We start from the raw sequence: 17411 nt of genomic DNA, 5'->3' as shown, positions 1-17411 counted from the left end.
CAAGAATTAGAAGAATACAACATCTTTCGAAACACATTCAACAAAAAATTCAGCCAGAAAGCATCGTTTCCAATATTTTTGACAAAAATGAAATTGTAGAACTGTTGTACTATGGTGGTTAATTAATATCTGAACTTTTCCGATCAAAAAAAGAAAAAAAATGACTGAAAATGAAATAACAGGGCAAGTTGAATTAAATTTTTTAATAAAACCCCTGTTTGTTTAAGAAAAAATATCTCAAACAAAAAATCACTGTAGTGTAATAATATCACGAGGGCAAATCTGTTAATTTCAAGGAAACTGAAAGTAGTTTGGAAGCAGTGCTTTAAATATCCGACGTTCACATATCCCAACCGGACCGACCTTCACACAGATTCAAGAACCCGCACGTGGCAGAACTCTTATTCCCGAGATCCATCCACATGTCGCCAGCAGGATCACCCACGTCTCACGATAACACAGTAAAGCGATATAATCACGTTGTTAATAACTTCTCCTATTTCCCGCTGTGTGATTAACAGAACACAAACTTTTGAGGGAGAGAGAGAGGAACAAAAGGAAAGAGTCGAAAGACTAATTTTTCTGAGCTCTCTCCGACTAATTCTTTTGAAATTAGGGAAAAATAAAACAATCCCGTAGAAGGTTGGTGATAAGGAGCTTTAAAATTTTGAGGTAATTTACGCTGATTTTTTTTAAATCCGAATTCTACACTGTTTTCGACCGATGATAATAGTAGTCAAGTGTTATTTTCAAAAATTCAAATTCAGCTTATTTTATGGTGCATAAACCCTAGAATCAGATTATTATTATTGCTTTATTAATTTATACAGATTTCACTATAACTGCTAAAGAAATCCATGTAGAAATTAACATCTTTGGGTGTACAAATGACTAATTTTTGTTGTCTTCTATTGAGTTTTGAGTTTGTATTGAAGAAATTGCTTAATGAAGAGTTAATTGAGATTATAAAGAGATTAGAATGGTTAAGTAAACTTAATTACAATGATGTATTAATAATGTGGAGTTTGATTTGATTCTTGTCTTTATACAGAAATTTACTTTAGTTGTCATCAAGGAATATGAGCAATACCTTAGGGAATAGCTTGCTTCACCAGTCATTATATAGGTTTGCTGTACTAGAGCATCAAAGCAAGACAAGTTGTGCAAATTCTTTGTTCCAAGCTTCTTCAGCAATTCATAAAAAGCCTCTTCTTTCCACTAGTTTCCGTGGAAATTGCCTAAATGTGAAGAAGAAATTCAAAATACCAAAGGGGGCACGTAATATGAATTCTGTTGTTCCCCATGCTGTATTGGCTACAAATCCTGCTTCTGAGGTAATTTTGATTATTCGTGTTAGTTTTACCAGTTTGTATTTATTCGTATGCGTAAATAATCATAATGTAGGAAGGAACAAATACGGCTGCCAATTAACTTGTCGAACTTGCATATAGATGCATTGTTATATTGAATGTTGCATAACAATGAAATTCTTTTTACTATCCTTTTTTTTTATTCAGCAAACATAAAATCGTAGAGATTCTGCAATGGTATTGATATTTTACACTTATAGAAGGATTTGTTGAGTGTGTATTTGTGATTTTTTTTTTTTTTTAATCTCTTCACAGCTTGCAGGAAAGTACAATCTTGATGGAAATTCTGAGTTACAGGTATGATATGTCACTAAAGTTTGAATTTCTACAGTGAGGGAGTCATACAATTTTTTATTTCATCTAACAGAGATGAAACTGAACAGATAGATGTTACTGCACCTACCTCAGGATCGCTCATGCAAGTAGTTATCCAAGTCTCAAATAGTAGCAACTCTCTAGTTCTTCATTGGGGTGGCATTCGTGACGGACAAAAGTAAGTGCATTTGATTTGCGGATAAGTTCTTGGTCATGCTTCTGGTAGCTCTTTTTTATGATTTCTTTTTTTTTTGTTTGTTTTAGGAATTGGGTACTTCCTTCTTGTCAGCCTGATGGGTCAAAGTTATACAAAAATAGGGCTATTAGAACTCCATTTGTAAAAGTAAGTATGTCCGAGCATAATTCTGCACGTGCTGTTCACTTAACTGGATTGACAAGTACTTTTTTATTTTTTCTCAAATGACTGATGATCCTATTCCATTTGGCTTGGTATTATGTCTTAGTCTGGTTCCAGCTCCACTGTTACAATAGAAATCGATGACCCGCAGATACAAGCAATAGAGTTTCTTATAATTGAAGAATCGCAAAACAAATGGTTGGTATGAGTTGATTTTGACTTTCATTAATATACTGTTATCAGAAAATACCAGCTTCATTTTTATTTGTGCGGTATTGGTAGGTTTAAATGTAATGGGGACAACTTCCATGTCCAGTTGGCACAGAGAGCCAAAAGAAGTTCAAATAGTTCAGTTCCTGAAGATCTTGTACAGATTCAAGCATATTTAAGGTGGGAAAGGAAGGGTAAGCAGATGTATACTCCAGAGCAAGAGAAGGCAAGTTGCCAATATTCTGTTTTTGCAAATCTCACAGATGCTAATGCATATAGTTTTAAGTTTTCCATAGGTTCCTTCTTTTTTCATATCCGAGTAGCATGGATTCATTAACTTCCTTACTTTTTGCAGGTGGAGTATGAAGCTGCTCGAACTGAACTACAGGATGAACTGGAAAGGGGACTCTCTGTAGAGGAGCTGCGCTCCAAAATAACAAAAAGTGATGGTAAAAGCAAAACAAAGGAGGCCAGTGCTCCAAACGAGAAATCTAAAACTCCTAAGAAACAGGAAACCAAAAGACATTATAATGTCGAAAAGATTCAGCGAAAGCGAAGGGACTTTATGGAGCTTCTTAACAAATATGCTGCAGAATCTGTGAAGGAAAACGTCAATAACACACTGAAACCTCCAACTGCGGTTGAGCTTTTTACGAAGGCTAAGGAGGAGCAATATGGTGATTCTGTTATAAATAAGAGAACCTTTAAACTTGGTGATAAGAAAGTTGTGGTAAGCTAATCCTAGCTGGTGTTATCTCTTTTTTACAAATATTGTTATTGTTATTATGTTAGTCCGACCTAACTCCATAATCTTTATCTCACACTTGCAAGGCACTTGTAACCAAGACTCTTGGGAAGACAAAGGTTTATCTGGCTACAGATTTCGTAGAACCACTTACACTTCATTGGGCTCTGTCAAAGAATGCTGGAGAGTGGCAGGTAGATAATGTCAGCAGCTAGCTATAAAACGGCTATTAATCTGGCTACAGATTTTACAGAACCACTTACCCTTATTAGGCTCCGACTGTCAACAACAGAATTTATAGAACTACGTACCCTTGATATATTTAGTGTTTATGTCTCGTTCTTCTTTGCCATTTTCGATGCTATAGTGTAAAGGAGTGAACATTTTGCAGGCACCACCTACAAGTTTATTGCCCGAGGGTTCAACTCTGCTAGACCAAGCTAGTGAAACACAATTTAAGAAGAGTTCTTCCAGTGATCCTACTTACCAGGTACCTCTTATTAACGTATTTGTTCCCTTGAGTTATAATGATGTCGAACTTATGTGTCATGATATTAGTATGAATTGTTCTATTTTCAGGTGCAATCCTTAGAAATTGAGATTGGGGAGGAGGATTATGTAGGGATGCCTTTCGTCCTTTTATCAGGTGGAAACTGGATGAAGGATAGTGGTTCTGACTTTTATGTTGACTTTAAGACTGGACCCAAGAACGTTAAACAGGTTATCTTCAATCAAATCCTTCAGTGCATCTGTCATGCTTGTTCTCTAGTTTTGACTCAGTCAAGCTCTTTTTCTTAAGAATCCTGGTGGTGGCGAGGGTACTGCAAAAGCGTTGTTGGATAAAATAGCAGACGTGGAGAGTGAGGCTCAAAAGTCTTTTATGCATCGGTTAGTAGTCTTCTCGATCTGTTGTTCTCTCAGTTGGTCCTCTTACAAAGATGTGTCGTTATTCAATATGATTGGCCAATCCTTTATATCCAAATATGATTTCATTACTCCAATCACCATCTGTTACAGTAGTTCTTCGCTTTATTCCTCTGATAAGTTAGACTTTACATTAAGTTATTCCTTATTAGCATTTCACTGAATGACTGTATTCTTTTTGTTTAAGCATCTATCAAAAATTATGGCCCAACTTAGACTGTGTTTGCTAAAATCTACTGTTCCAAAGCCATGGATGTACTTTTTATTTTTTGGAGTGCGCTTCCTCCTACTGGACGTTTAGCCTTTGAAGGTTGATGTGTAATTTGAAACTTACATGCAGTTGTTGCGGCTCAGCTAATAGATGAGACCGAGTGTGCTTCAACACATAAAATTGATTATCAAATATTCACCTATTGTATAACTGGTCTATTGGAGATTTTATAGATGTAAATTCATACTGTTTTTTTTTTTTTTTTTTTTTTTAAACTAGCATCTGACCTGAGTTCTGATGTATGGTAATATGATTTTTTTTTGTCACAGGTTTAATATTGCAGCAGATCTAGTTGATTGGGCCAAAGATGCTGGGGAATTGGGTCTTGCAGGTATACTTGTGTGGATGCGTTTTATGGCAACAAGGCAGCTGATTTGGAATAAGAACTACAACGTCAAACCACGGTACACTTCCATGAAATGGGCCTGTTAGTTGAACACCAAATTTAGTAGCATCAATAAAAATGACTATTTGGATATGAGCTTAGCACCACTAGATAGGTCTTGGGAAAGGGGTTTAAGTTTATTGTAAACTGTAAAGCCATGTTAATGTGTTCCTAGTTTTTTAATTGCTAACCCATAAATCCGTATAATATTCAGTGAGATCAGTAAAGCTCAGGATAGGCTTACAGACTTGCTTCAAAATGTATACAAAAGTCAGCCCCAAAACAGGGAAATTTTGCGCATGATCATGTCCACTGTTGGTCGTGGAGGTGAAGGAGACGTGGGACAGCGTATTCGTGATGAAATTTTGGTTGTGCAGGTAATTCCTTGATTATCTTAGATTTTTGTTCTCCAGTTATTCAATATTGGCAATGGTATTTGAACTTCAGCTACTGCTTACTGCAGAGAAATAACAATTGCAGTGGAGGAATGATGGAAGAATGGCATCAAAAGCTCCATAACAACACTAGCCCTGATGATGTTATTATATGTCAGGTATCTGATATGAGACTTCTGGCGGTTTTTCTTAGCAGAATCTGAATACAACTAATATTGGGTTGTCTTGCAGGCACTTATAGATTACATTAAAAGTGACTTTGACATCAGTGTTTATTGGAACACTCTAAGTTCAAATGGCATAACGAAAGAGCGGCTTCTTAGTTACGATCGTGGAATTCATTCTGAACCACACTTCAGCAGTGACCAGAAAAATGGTCTGTTGCGTGACCTTGGAAATTACATGAGAACTTTAAAGGTCTGCTCAAGTTCCTTTCGGTCAAATTTTTCTAAAGTCTTTCTCAGATATATCTGTATGCCATGGATGTTAGTGCATTATATTTTGAGATGTTAACTAGCAAAATTTTGTTTGCTTTTATGCTTATATACATAATAGTTACTGATAACAATACCTTGTTGATTTCATTTTGTAATACTTCATAATTAGTGCCATAGTCCCTGGCCCCTGGAATACGGCACGTTGCCCTAACAATAGTTTTTGGTTGTTGATTTTGCAGGCAGTTCATTCAGGTGCAGATCTAGAGTCCGCTATTGCAAATTGTATGGGCTACAAGGCTGAGGTAATGTCTGTGGTACTATGCTTTAATTTGAACGACGAAGCCTTTCTGCAAATTAAAACAAAACTAATAGATTTTGTGATAACTTTCAGGGTCAAGGTTTCATGGTTGGTGTTAACATAAACCCTATAGCAGGCTTGCCATCTGGATTTCCGGTAACATTTTCCAGCGTCATATTTGTCAGGGTTCATTATGAATCAACAGAGTATCTTTAAACTGGAAATAGCCAGTTACATTTATCTATTTACTCTTTTTGGACAGGATCTGCTGAGTTTCGTTCTGAATCATGTAGAAGATAAGAACGTAGAACCACTTCTAGAGGTATGTGTCAATTCAGAATACAGCTGATTTTCCTATGTATCTTTCTTTATTTTACTTTCCATATCTAGATGCGGGAAATGAGTTTTACTTAATTTTAAATGTAGAGTTTATTGGAAGCTCGTGAGGAACTTCGACCTTCTCTTGTTAATGCACATGATCGTCTACGTGATCTCCTATTTTTGGACATTGCTCTTGATTCTACGGTTAGAACAGCCATCGAGAGGGGATATGAGGAACTGAAAAATGCAGGACCTGAGGTATAGCCTTTTAAGGACATGTTTTTGATTCCTCTTTTTCCTCTTCTTGTTTTCCACTTCGCACCTACTCATAATTCTGGAGTCTACAGGAAAATCTTCCGAAATATATGTAGTTTTAATCTTATCCGTTTCTTTTTCTTTTGCAGAAAATTATGTATTTCATTTCTCTTGTTCTTGAAAATCTTGCACTTTCGTCAGATAACAATGAGGACCTCATCTACTGCCTAAAGGTAATTCTTTTAGAGGCCTGTTTTCATATTTTTCGATTCCCTAAACACGTTTATAACTCTGTGAGTGACTAATTGCCTAAAGGTAATCTAGAGTCTGTAATTGCTTCTTAGACCTAATGTGATGCTTCAAATTGATTGAAGTTTACCATAATTTTTGGTTCTTCATTGCTGTTAATGACATGACATGAGTTGAGTGCACCATATATTGCTCTTTACCTAATTCTACTGCTCATGAAGGGTTGGGATCATGCTATGAACCTGGCCAAGGGTGGAGACAGTAACTGGGCATTGTATGCAAAATCAATCCTTGATCGAACGCGTCTTGCTCTTACAACCAAAGCAGAGCATTACCAGAAAGTTCTGCAACCATCTGCGGAGTACCTCGGATCATTGCTTGGGGTTGATGAATGGGCTGTAAGTATATTGCTAGCGTTGCTACTCTCCTTTAAATATACACCTAATGGATACCTTAGGATTCCCACTTATGTACTCCTCATGCAGCTAAGCATTTTCACGGAAGAAATGATTCGTGCTGGTTCGGCTGCATCCTTGTCTGCACTACTTAATCGGCTTGACCCTGTTCTTCGAAAGACTGCTAATTTGGGAAGGTATTTGCATGATTATCCACTTCAGTTGTTCCCATGAAACTCCTAAAAATCAGAATATCTGATAAGAACACGTGAGGATAACAGTTTAAGAATCTAAGATGATACTTACAAGGTTGCAAGAACTCGTCTTTTGGCTTCTGAAATTTTGATAAATCAAACCCAAAATCTGACTGTTCAATACAACAAAATTAAGTTAATATTATATATGTCACATTCTAATTCCCTCTTTGCTGGCTATAAACAGTTGGCTGGTTATTAGCCCAGTTGAAGTTACTGGATATGTTGAAGTAGTAAATGAATTGCTTGCAGTTCAGAACAAGACTTATGAGAGGCCTACAATTCTTGTGGCAAAAAATGTAAGAGGAGAGGAAGAAATTCCTCATGGAATTGTTGCTGTACTAACACCTGACATGCCAGATGTTCTATCTCATGTATCTGTGAGAGCTCGAAATAGCAAGGTAATAATTTTTTCACTGTTCTTGAGTTCTCAGTTTTATTGGCAGCAAAGTTAGTTGTCATTTTCAAATTACTCCTGGAAGTTACTAACTCAATTTGGTGTTTTCTTGGTAGGTCTGTTTTGCAACATGCTTTGATCCGGACATTCTGAGTGACCTCCAGTCCAAAGAAGGAAAATTGCTGTGCCTAAAACCTACCTCTGCAGATGTTGTTTATAGGTAAATCTGATCTAAATATTGAAACTACATCATACTTTTCATTTTATATGTCTACATATCATATGCTTTTATTTACTTTTCATTCTTTAAGGACAAAGATGATCCGAAACTACATTAACGGCTGATCTTTGATAACTGTGATTTAATTGCTGTATGTTGTGTCCGTATTTTAGTGAGGTGAAGGACAGCGAACTTTCTGGTGCAAGCACAAATTCCACGGAAGACGGATCTTTACCATCCATATCTCTAGTTAAAAAGCAGTTTGCCGGTAGATATGCTATATCGTCTGAGGAGTTTACCAGTGAAATGGTAAGGAATAAAAGTCAAATCATCCTAGGGACTTATTTCTGTAGATTGAACATATGCAAATGTAGCGGTCAAGTCTTTAGTTCTTATTATGAACTCTATGCCAAATCTGACGGTCCTAGGTTGGAGCTAAATCTCGTAACATTTCCTACATCAAAGGAAGGGTTCCATCTTGGGTAGGAATTCCGACGTCAATTGCCCTTCCATTTGGGGTCTTTGAGGAAGTTCTTTCAGAGGGTTCAAACGAGGTCTGTAGCTTGGGGTCTTTGGTTTGTTGTTATGAATGTTCATGCACTTTCAACTTTCAAAGACCGTTATGCTGTTTATACATGACAAGACCTATTTAAAATAAGAATTTTGAAATATAAACTTGTTAGTTTCTCGTCTCGCTACTCACAGGAAGTTGCTGAGAAACTACAGTCCCTGAAGAAAAGGCTGGGGAATGGAGAGACTGAAACACTCGGGGAAATTCGTAAGACCGTGTTGGGGCTTGCAGCTCCACCTCAGTTGGTATGTCCATTCTTGCTGATAAAAAATAGAAATTCAAACAAACTGCAAACAATTATGTCTAGAACATTGAGACATTTTGTAACAGAGGGAGAAACATTCACCCAAGGCAACCGAGGTGATGCGGAATACATTATTCAAAATGGTTTGTTTTGGTTTCTGCCGACCATTTTAAGATAAAATGTAACTCGAAGCGAAACATCCTGAAACCTGAAGATTGGTACAGGCTATAGTTGCAAACTGAAACCTAAATAAAAAATTTAAAAAACAAACAAAAACGCAATAGAGTTGCAATATATACTTAAAATTCTTAACTTTTCTTCTGGGCTATGAACTAGAGGCTGCATAATGTCAGATTCAAGAGTAACTGTGAATAAGCCTGCTATTATGAGGTTATGTTTCTATTTATGTAGTCACATAATCTGAATAATACTTCAGGCTTCTGATGGGGAAAAGCTGTGTTCAGGTTCAAGAGTTGAAAAATAAGATGCAAAGTTCAGATATGCCATGGCCTGGTGATGAAGGGGAGAAACGTTGGGATCAAGCATGGATGGCAATAAAGAAGGCAAGAAATTTACTGATCCAGTTAATTATACACCACTAGAATGCTTATTTAGCTGCAATTATGGTGATCTACTCATATTCTCCGGTCAGACATTTTGAGACACTTAGCCAACTTGTATTCCTTAGGTGTGGGCTTCAAAGTGGAATGAAAGAGCATACTACAGCACAAGGAAAGTAAAATTGGATCACAATTTTCTCTGCATGTCTGTACTGGTACAAGAGATTATAAATGCAGATTATGCTTTTGTTATCCATACTACCAATCCCTCTTCTGGAGATTCATCAGAGATCTATACTGAGGTAATACTTCATTTGCAAAGCTAATGAACCCCAAAGTTATTCCTGCTTTCTCTTACAAATATCTTGGTTGATACTTTCTTGCACCCATAGGTGGTGAAAGGACTTGGAGAAACCCTAGTTGGTGCTTACCCAGGCCGTGCTTTGAGCTTTGTCTGTAAGAAAGATGATCTTGACTCTCCAACGGTACAAATCTACATAAGTTTAGCTCGTGTTGTCTCGCGCAAAGTCCTTTATTACAGAATTTTGGATACTGTAAATGCTAAAAGAAATATTCATGTCATGTTCAGTTATTGGGATACCCAAGCAAACCTATTGGACTATTTATAAGACGATCACTCATCTTCCGATCTGATTCAAATGGTGAAGATCTGGAAGGTTATGCAGGTGCCGGTCTTTATGATAGGTAAAAATTCTCACACCTCTAGTGTTTTGTCTTACCCTAAGCTACACCCTAACAAACTTTGATCAACAATCACATTATGAGGTCTACGTTATAATAATTGTTATTCTTGATGAAATATTTTACATTCTGTTATGATTCTCTTGGTGACAGTGTGCCAATGGATGAAGAAGAAAAGGTTGTGGTGGACTACTCAACAGATCCGTTGATCATGGACAGTAATTTCCGTAACAAAATCCTATCTAGCATCGCTCGTGCAGGGCATGCAATTGAGGAACTCTATGGATCTGCACAAGATATTGAAGGCGTAGTTAAGGATGGAAAGATATATGTTGTGCAGACAAGACCACAGATGTAATTCTGATTCCCTTCACTTCCCTTCTTGCGAAGGAACAAATTTGCGTGAGAGGGAACAAGAAAAAGCAACAGTTTAAGTAGAAAAAAAGCATCATAATTTTAGTTTTGTAGTAGCCACTATTTTGATTCAGGTTAGTGAGTAGTGTAGAACTAGAAGTCCACAACTCTTGAAGTGTAATAAAAACCAAATAACTGTAATTTACAGAGATAATTTATTCTTATATATAAAAGTATAAAAGGTAATAAAAATTACCCCTGGTCTACCAGACTACCAGGTTTTGGCATTTCTTTCTTGATGGGTTTTCTTCTTAGTTTTCTACTGTATTAAAATTATTGTTCATCAGTTAAAGGGCGGAGATTTGCTAGTGAGATTTGACAACATTTTAGGGCAAGCAATCACGAACAACCTTAATGAGCTGTACCTCTGCAAGACATCGAGGTTCAGATATCTTCTCGACGAAGATGACTGATCTGGACTTGACTTGTTCATACAGTTGTTCCAAAAAATATCTCTAATTCTCTATGCCTTCAATTGATTTTTCTTTCTCATTGAAGAAGAGAAAATATCAAATAACCAAGACAAAAATATCAAAATCAAGACACTCTTTTGATTCAAACTAATCTTTCCAGTCATTATTTCCGCCAAAGATATTTCCAAACTTGGTGAACAATATTATCTATTGGTTTCTGCAACTATCTTTACTAAATAAAAATGGATAGTTCAGAGTTGAATATTCCCCAAAAATATCAGGCCAACGGTAGAGGAGAATCATGTTAGTCTTTACAGGCTCAATTTACACATACTCGACAACACAATTGACCCGCCATAGCCATCCAAACCAAACTGTTTCCAGGTAATTCTATCTGATGATTGCAAAGTTCTGATTGACAAGCTTTTCTCGATCATTTCCAAATGGTTCTCAGTAGAAAGTTTTTTTTCTTTTTTGCTTGTTTTCCTCTGTCATGAAGATGGAGGCAGAAACCTTCTGCAATCAAGTGTTGCAGCAGGAACACAGATGACTATTATGAGTTGCTTGGAGTTTCTGTTAACTCAAAACCAAAAGAAATCAAAGATGCTTACAGAAAGTTGCAGAAGAAATATCACCCAGATATTGCAGGCCAAAAGGTCGGATGCTATAACACGCTACAAGCTTGGTTAAGGCCTAGGAGTGGTTTCTGATACTTAATTTCTCAGCTTACTAATTTTTCCCAGTTTTGTGTTATGTTTTCAGGGTCATGAGTATGCTCTGAAGCTAAATGAAGCTTACCATGTTTTGATGAGAAAGGATATGAGAAGAGAATATGATGATACTTCTCTTAGCGGAAAATCAAGAGATGGGTTTTCTGAATTAGGTTATAGTGCATGGAAAGGGCCTATGAGACCCCAAGCTCTTTTTGTGGATGAGAATTTATGCATAGGTCATTCTCTCATCTAACCTAACTAATAAATCATTATCAACATAAGTTAGCCAAATTAAATAATCACTCTGTCTCTTGTAACTTCAGAGACAGACACCCGACATCAATCAACTGGATAATCAAGGACTTACGGGATAATCAAGGACTTACGGGATATAAGATTTCTTCTTAGGGAAAATTTCACCTGATAATTGAACCCAAAACTGATTATGCGTTCGATTTTGTAGGTTGCAGAGAATGTGTACACAACGCAAGAAACACTTTCACGATGGGCGAGGCTCTTGGATCTGCAAGAGTCAAAGTTCAATTTGGAGATGACGATGAGAAAATCCAGGTAAGATATTGATACCTTCTAATGTAAGATTAATAGTAACTAGCAAAACGGTGCCACCATCTAAGGGACTTAAAAAGTTTAAGACCATCCTACACTAAGTTATTTTAACACATACAACATGTACTCCATGAATTTGATATTTCCATAAAACTCCTTAGTGATGTTAGATTAACTAATGATCACCGGAAGAGGTTAAATGAAAACTGTGTTACGCACAGGTATAAGTTGATTGCTGCCCAGTGAACTGCATCCACTGGGTGGAAAGAGAAGATCTGGCAGTGCTTGAATTCCTCAATCGTCCTCAACCAGTAGAGGCCTATGGTGTGTTTGGAGGAGGGTGGCAAAGACCCTCAAACGTTTACAAGGCAGCGAAACTCTTTCAGAAGCTACTGAAACAGAGGGAATCGGAAATTTATAACAAGCAAAAAAGTGGTAAGCGTTAGCTCATTCTGATTTGGGCCAATCTAATTTAGACGTCTTTTAAGCTTCTAACTACTTATTGGCTTCAATCAATGAATCACAAGGAGCAGTTCACGAAGAGACTCAAGCCCAAGCTTACGCCAGAGCTACAGCAAGTATGATGGTACAGATGGAGGCGTTCTTAGGATTCTGGAATTGGGTGAAAGTAAAGTTTGGATTCAAAATGGAAAAGAGAGAATAAGCAGTTAACTCCTATAAGGCAATTTCTAGTGTGCAAAAAGGTAGAAGAAACTAGGACTAAACAGTAAACAAGGGTTTGAGAGGCTCGGTATTTGGTAATATCAAATATTCTAGTATGGTTACCACTGTGTGCAAATATAACCGATGCCCTACTAACTAAATGCAACTCTCTGAATCTCTGGTGCAGGACCGTATAATCAGATTATCGATATCTCATTCTTATATGGTGTGCGCAAACCTTGTCTATTGTGTAATGCTTCACAAAAATAAGCCCACCAAGTATATAAGTAACCATGCTAAAGCAATCAAAATTGTATGTTACGAGAATATAAATATTTCAAAGGGAAACGGGTGACACCCTATCCACTTGTTAATGCAAAGATGTGATTACGTATTATTTGCTGCTCTCAAGTACAGTACGAATTTGATAACAACATATCAAACAGTTAAATTTTCATTACCCGCAAATACTGTATACTCTTTTTCCACTTCAGTTGCATGTATGTGAATCACAGGTCTCCACATGAAGATGGATCTAAAACCAGTAGCAAAGGATCATTATGATTCAACATGATACAGACGACATTTTCCTGTTCCAACACAAACTGCACATTCCTCTGCATCTCCAGCTACATGGCTTATGCAGTGCTTGATTCTGTCATTCACTACTTCCTGAAAATTCCAAACGACCTAGTTCACATGATAATATTCGGGAAAAACATTCAAATGAACTTCTTTTAATTTATTCCTGTTAACAAATACTTTTTACTTGCCCATGAATCTGTGAAACACATGGAATCAGACTGGTAAGGGCCTATCACCATTAAACAATATATCCTTCTGAGACTGAAGTATGCGGCGACCATATTAACACAAATATTTCACTTTGTTTTCTTCTTATTTTTCCAATGAGTAAATGAAATAACTTCAAATGAACTACTAGGATGACTAGTGATTCTAGAATATCAGCTTTTAGAGGCCTTAAATGCGTAAGAAGCTAATATCAGGAAACAGCATACCACAATTTGCTCATGCAAGCCAAGAGGTGCAGTTATCAAGTATGTGACACCCGGATGCTCCTTTGCAGCTTCAGCAGTTAAGCTTGGGATATCCTAATATAACATTTAAGTTGGTCGTGAGCTTTCTCCAAATATTATTTTTCCATAATCAGAGGTTGGGTAAGAATATCAACCATGACATCATTCTCAGCTTACGAGATTACCTGCTTCCAATGCCTTCCAGGGGAAAGAAAGTATGGACTGACAATTACTCGGTTTGCCCCTTGTCGCACACATGAACCGAATGCATCTTTAATTGACGGTTCTGCCAACTCCTGGAAAGTGCATGTACCATGTGAGCAAAATTAGTGGTCTTGAACTTCAACTAAATGAAACAAAGAGAATACCAAAAAAAAATTATAAACCAAATAAGAAACCATACCATGTGAGCAGGCTCCACAATTGGGTAACCAGTTTTATCTCTAAACATGGCTACAAAATCATCTGCGAGATGAAAGAACCAAAACCCTCAATTATAACGTGTAGAAGCACAAAACCTTTACTTACAAAGAAGGACTTACTTAGCAAAAGATTAGATTCTTTGCGCCTAGAGCCATGATCAACAATGATGACACCATCCTTATCGCCCACACCGTACTTATCTCCTCCTCTTAATTCTGGATTTGCAGCAGCAGTAGTAGCACTAAAACATGATTTTAAGTGATATTCTTTGGTTTTCTGTACTTTAACTAATTTGGGGGAAACCCAAATAATGTTTGTGGTGATTCTTCTAATTGAAGCTCTTAATCATGCAAAACAAGATAATGATTAGATGAGTGTAATTTTGACGAAATTTAAAAAAATTGGGGTAACCCTTTGTCCAAATATAACAGTTTTTATAATCATCCATGGTTAATTTCAAACAATAAACTTAATGGCGGGGAAAAGAGAGAGAGAGAAATACCTGTTGTGAAGTTGAGAAGGGATGATAGACGAACAACAAGTAGAAGAAGTCATTGAATCAAATGGTTTTTCTTTTTTTTTTTGTGAAGGGCCGCAGGATTTGTATTCGGTGTAATCAAGGAAAAGGATTAAAACACTCGGCCGACCGTCAGATTGCTTTTGAAAGCGAAGCTTCACCAAACCACGTACGATTATCTCTCCATGCCAAACCAAAATTCAATTTCGTAGACAATGAATTATTGTTTACCAAACACCAACTAAAAGCTGTCGGGAAAATGAATCTAAGAAAATAATTTGAGTACTATGTTAACAGGGAATGTAATACCCAGATAAGAAGTGAGCGGGGTTGAGTGTGATCCACATCCACTAATATAATAATAAAGATAAGACCAGTAGTACATTAGTTTTGCTAAAACCAATTTCTATCAACTCAAAGAAAAGAAAACACTTTTACAGAAAATGATGAAAGTATTGTGATGGGGAGTAAGTAAGAAGAGATGGCAAATTCTGATTTTGGGGTTCCTGAATTCAAGGCATACAATCCAAATCCTTATAGCGGTGGTTATGATCTCACACTCACATATGGAAAACCTCTTCCACCTTCTCATTCAACTTGTTATCCTCCTCCGTTTAATAACCCCCATCCATCTCTAAATGGATTCTCATACGGCTCCATACCTTCACCTTATGTAACATCATCATCCAAGCTTCATCTGCCAACACCTAAGCCACAAAACAAGGAAAAGGAGAATAAAAATCAGGATCATGATGGAAATCAAACTGGTAAATTGGTAGATAATATTTCCACAAATGGTTACGGTAATGGACATGGATCTCATGATTATTCTCATCAGTCTTGGATCGACTACGGGTATGTAAAGAATGAAGATAGTTGCAGTCAAGATGATTTAGGGCCCTGTCCAAGTATATTCGGTTATTGGCCTTGTTTGTACAAAATGAACAAGAAAACCTATGATCAAAACAATGGTGATGAACAAGAGACAGACCATAGAAATCAGTGGGAAGTAACTGCAGAATACTTGTTTGGAACTACTCTATACCCATACGGTGAAAGTATTCAAGTAGATGTTAGTTATGGCTACAACTCCAGCTACCGCTATCAGAAACATAACATAGAAGAACCAACTTCAATAAAGCAGCTCAAGTATAATGAGAAATCACCGACTCCAGAACTGGGTTACTATGGGACTTACCAGGAGGATGACTGTCTTCCATTGGGTCGCCAGTCCAACCTAGCAATCGTGCCAATCACCTATGGGAATGATGGGCATTACGAAATACAACCACCCTCTGTAAAAGTAGATTATAATGAGCAATCATCACTCCAAAGACTTTGCTATGGTCAATCAGACCATGCTGAAGACTATCCTTTATTTGACAGTGTGAGTAGCGTTAATTCTTGTAGCAAGTCATGGTTATGAGGGGCATTAACATGGAAAACCACGTTTTGCTTGCGCAGGTCGAGTATAATGGACGATCCTCGTTCCAAAGCCCGGGTTTTGATGAAGCTTATGATTCCCAAGAGTTTCCTGCATTGGGATATGTGAGTAATGAGTCAAATCTGGTAACGAGTTATGAGAGGCATTACCCAGAACAATCTCATCTGTTACATGTCGGGTACAATGAGCAATGCCAAGTTTACCACAAGGAAGATGCATTAGGATATGTGAGTGGTGAGTCAAATCTTGCAATGAATAATGGTTACGAGAGGCATTATTCTCGTCTGTTACATAATGAGTATAATAATGAGCGACCCACGTTTCAAAAGCTGGGGCATGGCGAAATACACCAGGAGGAAGAGTTTCCTGCATATAGATATGTGAGTACTGAATTAAATTTTCAAAAATACATCGGTATGTTTTAGTTTCAAAAATGTATTTGCTCTAGTAATTCTAAATTCATGATTACGAAATATGCTAATCAAAGAATTAAATGTACAATATAACCACAGTGTAATTCTAGGTAGAAATACTCCAGATAAGGAAGGAGTGACAATTCCTGAACAAAATAAAAGAAACAGATACAAAAAATCTGCTATTATGGAAAATCATACAAAAATGTTGGGCCAGTTGCAGATGCAGATACAAAGAAGGAAATTAGATTTTGTCTTGGAGCACCAAAAATGAACAAGAAACTTATACAAAGAAATGTACAACTAATAGAATGTTTTGGTCTAATTTTCGTAAACAGTAAACATCTTTCATAAGAAACTCTGCTCAGAAAGAATCCTCAGTTATCACCTTATCTCTTTGTTAACATCTTTCATAAGAAACTCTGCTCAGAAAGAATCCTCAGTTATCACCTTATCTCTTTGATGTCAAGTTAACACACAAATGATGCAGGGCGAGGACTTCTTCAGCGAAAGTATGGACAGATACAACTACTACAAGCAGAGAAGTTATTACAACGAGTGATCCAACAACGCACCAAGACTCATTCTCGATCTCCTTTCAGAAGAAAAATACAAGGTCACTTAACGTGCCTTCCAACATATGAATATGTGCATACCATTAAAAATATCAGTGCACTTATATCCAACGGTTTAGTCTTTCGCTGTCATCATTGAGAATATGTAAGTTAGCTTAATGATTACACTCTCCTCCAGCAAAGCATCTGTTGATCACTTAATCCTACTATTTATTTTTATTTTTTATTTTTATTATTTTATTTTTTTTGAGCAAAGAAGAAATTTTATTAGAAGCCTAAAAAAAATACAACTTGGGAACAAAGCCCCGACTCTAACACAAACAGCTACTAGAGAGCCAGGGAACAAGACAGATCAG

General features: G+C 36.9%; 3 protein-coding genes and 1 pseudogene across 7 annotated transcripts; 3 read left to right on the top strand and 1 right to left on the bottom strand.

Moving 5' to 3' along the window:
- Window positions 1-499: 499 nt before the first annotated feature.
- Window positions 500-10517, top strand: LOC113300111 (alpha-glucan water dikinase, chloroplastic-like). 2 transcript variants are annotated; one of them, XM_026549295.1, is made up of 33 exons: window positions 502-672; window positions 1052-1334; window positions 1626-1667; window positions 1754-1863; window positions 1950-2028; window positions 2150-2241; window positions 2326-2479; window positions 2609-2983; window positions 3085-3192; window positions 3390-3488; window positions 3578-3718; window positions 3798-3886; window positions 4463-4597; window positions 4793-4955; window positions 5042-5131; window positions 5205-5390; window positions 5650-5712; window positions 5802-5864; window positions 5971-6030; window positions 6135-6287; window positions 6434-6517; window positions 6755-6931; window positions 7019-7125; window positions 7370-7583; window positions 7696-7799; window positions 7973-8108; window positions 8228-8353; window positions 8505-8615; window positions 9079-9177; window positions 9303-9476; window positions 9567-9659; window positions 9764-9879; window positions 10030-10517. In XM_026549295.1, exons 2-33 carry the CDS (start codon window positions 1080-1082, stop codon window positions 10232-10234), a joined length of 4203 nt encoding a protein of 1400 aa, XP_026405080.1. In that variant the 5' UTR covers window positions 502-672; window positions 1052-1079; the 3' UTR covers window positions 10235-10517. The 2 variants fall into 2 exon arrangements, 1 of the variants encoding a protein (XP_026405080.1); XR_003335437.1 differs by lacking the exons at window positions 9567-9659; window positions 9764-9879; window positions 10030-10517 and having other exon boundaries at window positions 500-672; window positions 9051-9177.
- On the bottom strand, window positions 10345-14819 carry LOC113300115 (sirohydrochlorin ferrochelatase, chloroplastic-like). Of its 4 annotated transcripts, none has more exons than XR_003335440.1 (8): window positions 14609-14819; window positions 14226-14446; window positions 14087-14148; window positions 13869-13979; window positions 13666-13758; window positions 13108-13318; window positions 11803-11939; window positions 10345-11219 (listed from the first exon to the last, which is right to left on the bottom strand). XR_003335440.1 is itself a non-coding variant. In XM_026549298.1 (6 exons), exons 1-6 carry the CDS (start codon window positions 14659-14661, stop codon window positions 13205-13207), a joined length of 654 nt encoding a protein of 217 aa, XP_026405083.1. In that variant the 5' UTR covers window positions 14662-14819; the 3' UTR covers window positions 12963-13204. The 4 variants fall into 4 exon arrangements, 1 of the variants encoding a protein (XP_026405083.1); XR_003335441.1 differs by having other exon boundaries at window positions 11837-11939; XR_003335439.1 differs by having other exon boundaries at window positions 10345-11939.
- LOC113300113 lies at window positions 10945-13028 on the top strand (annotated as a pseudogene).
- Window positions 14820-14949: 130 nt separating the features above from the next.
- On the top strand, window positions 14950-17295 carry LOC113300112 (uncharacterized protein At5g39570-like). The gene is made up of 3 exons (XM_026549296.1): window positions 14950-16010; window positions 16088-16447; window positions 16971-17295. The coding sequence occupies exons 1-3, from the start codon at window positions 15105-15107 to the stop codon at window positions 17040-17042; spliced, it is 1338 nt and encodes a 445-aa protein (XP_026405081.1). The 5' UTR covers window positions 14950-15104; the 3' UTR covers window positions 17043-17295.
- The last annotated feature ends 116 nt before the right edge of the window (window positions 17296-17411 follow it).

This window comes from Papaver somniferum, chromosome 7, assembly GCF_003573695.1.
Source record: "Papaver somniferum cultivar HN1 chromosome 7, ASM357369v1, whole genome shotgun sequence".
Classification (NCBI taxonomy): domain Eukaryota; kingdom Viridiplantae; phylum Streptophyta; class Magnoliopsida; order Ranunculales; family Papaveraceae; genus Papaver; species Papaver somniferum.
This window is presented reverse-complemented; position numbering and strand designations above follow the sequence as displayed.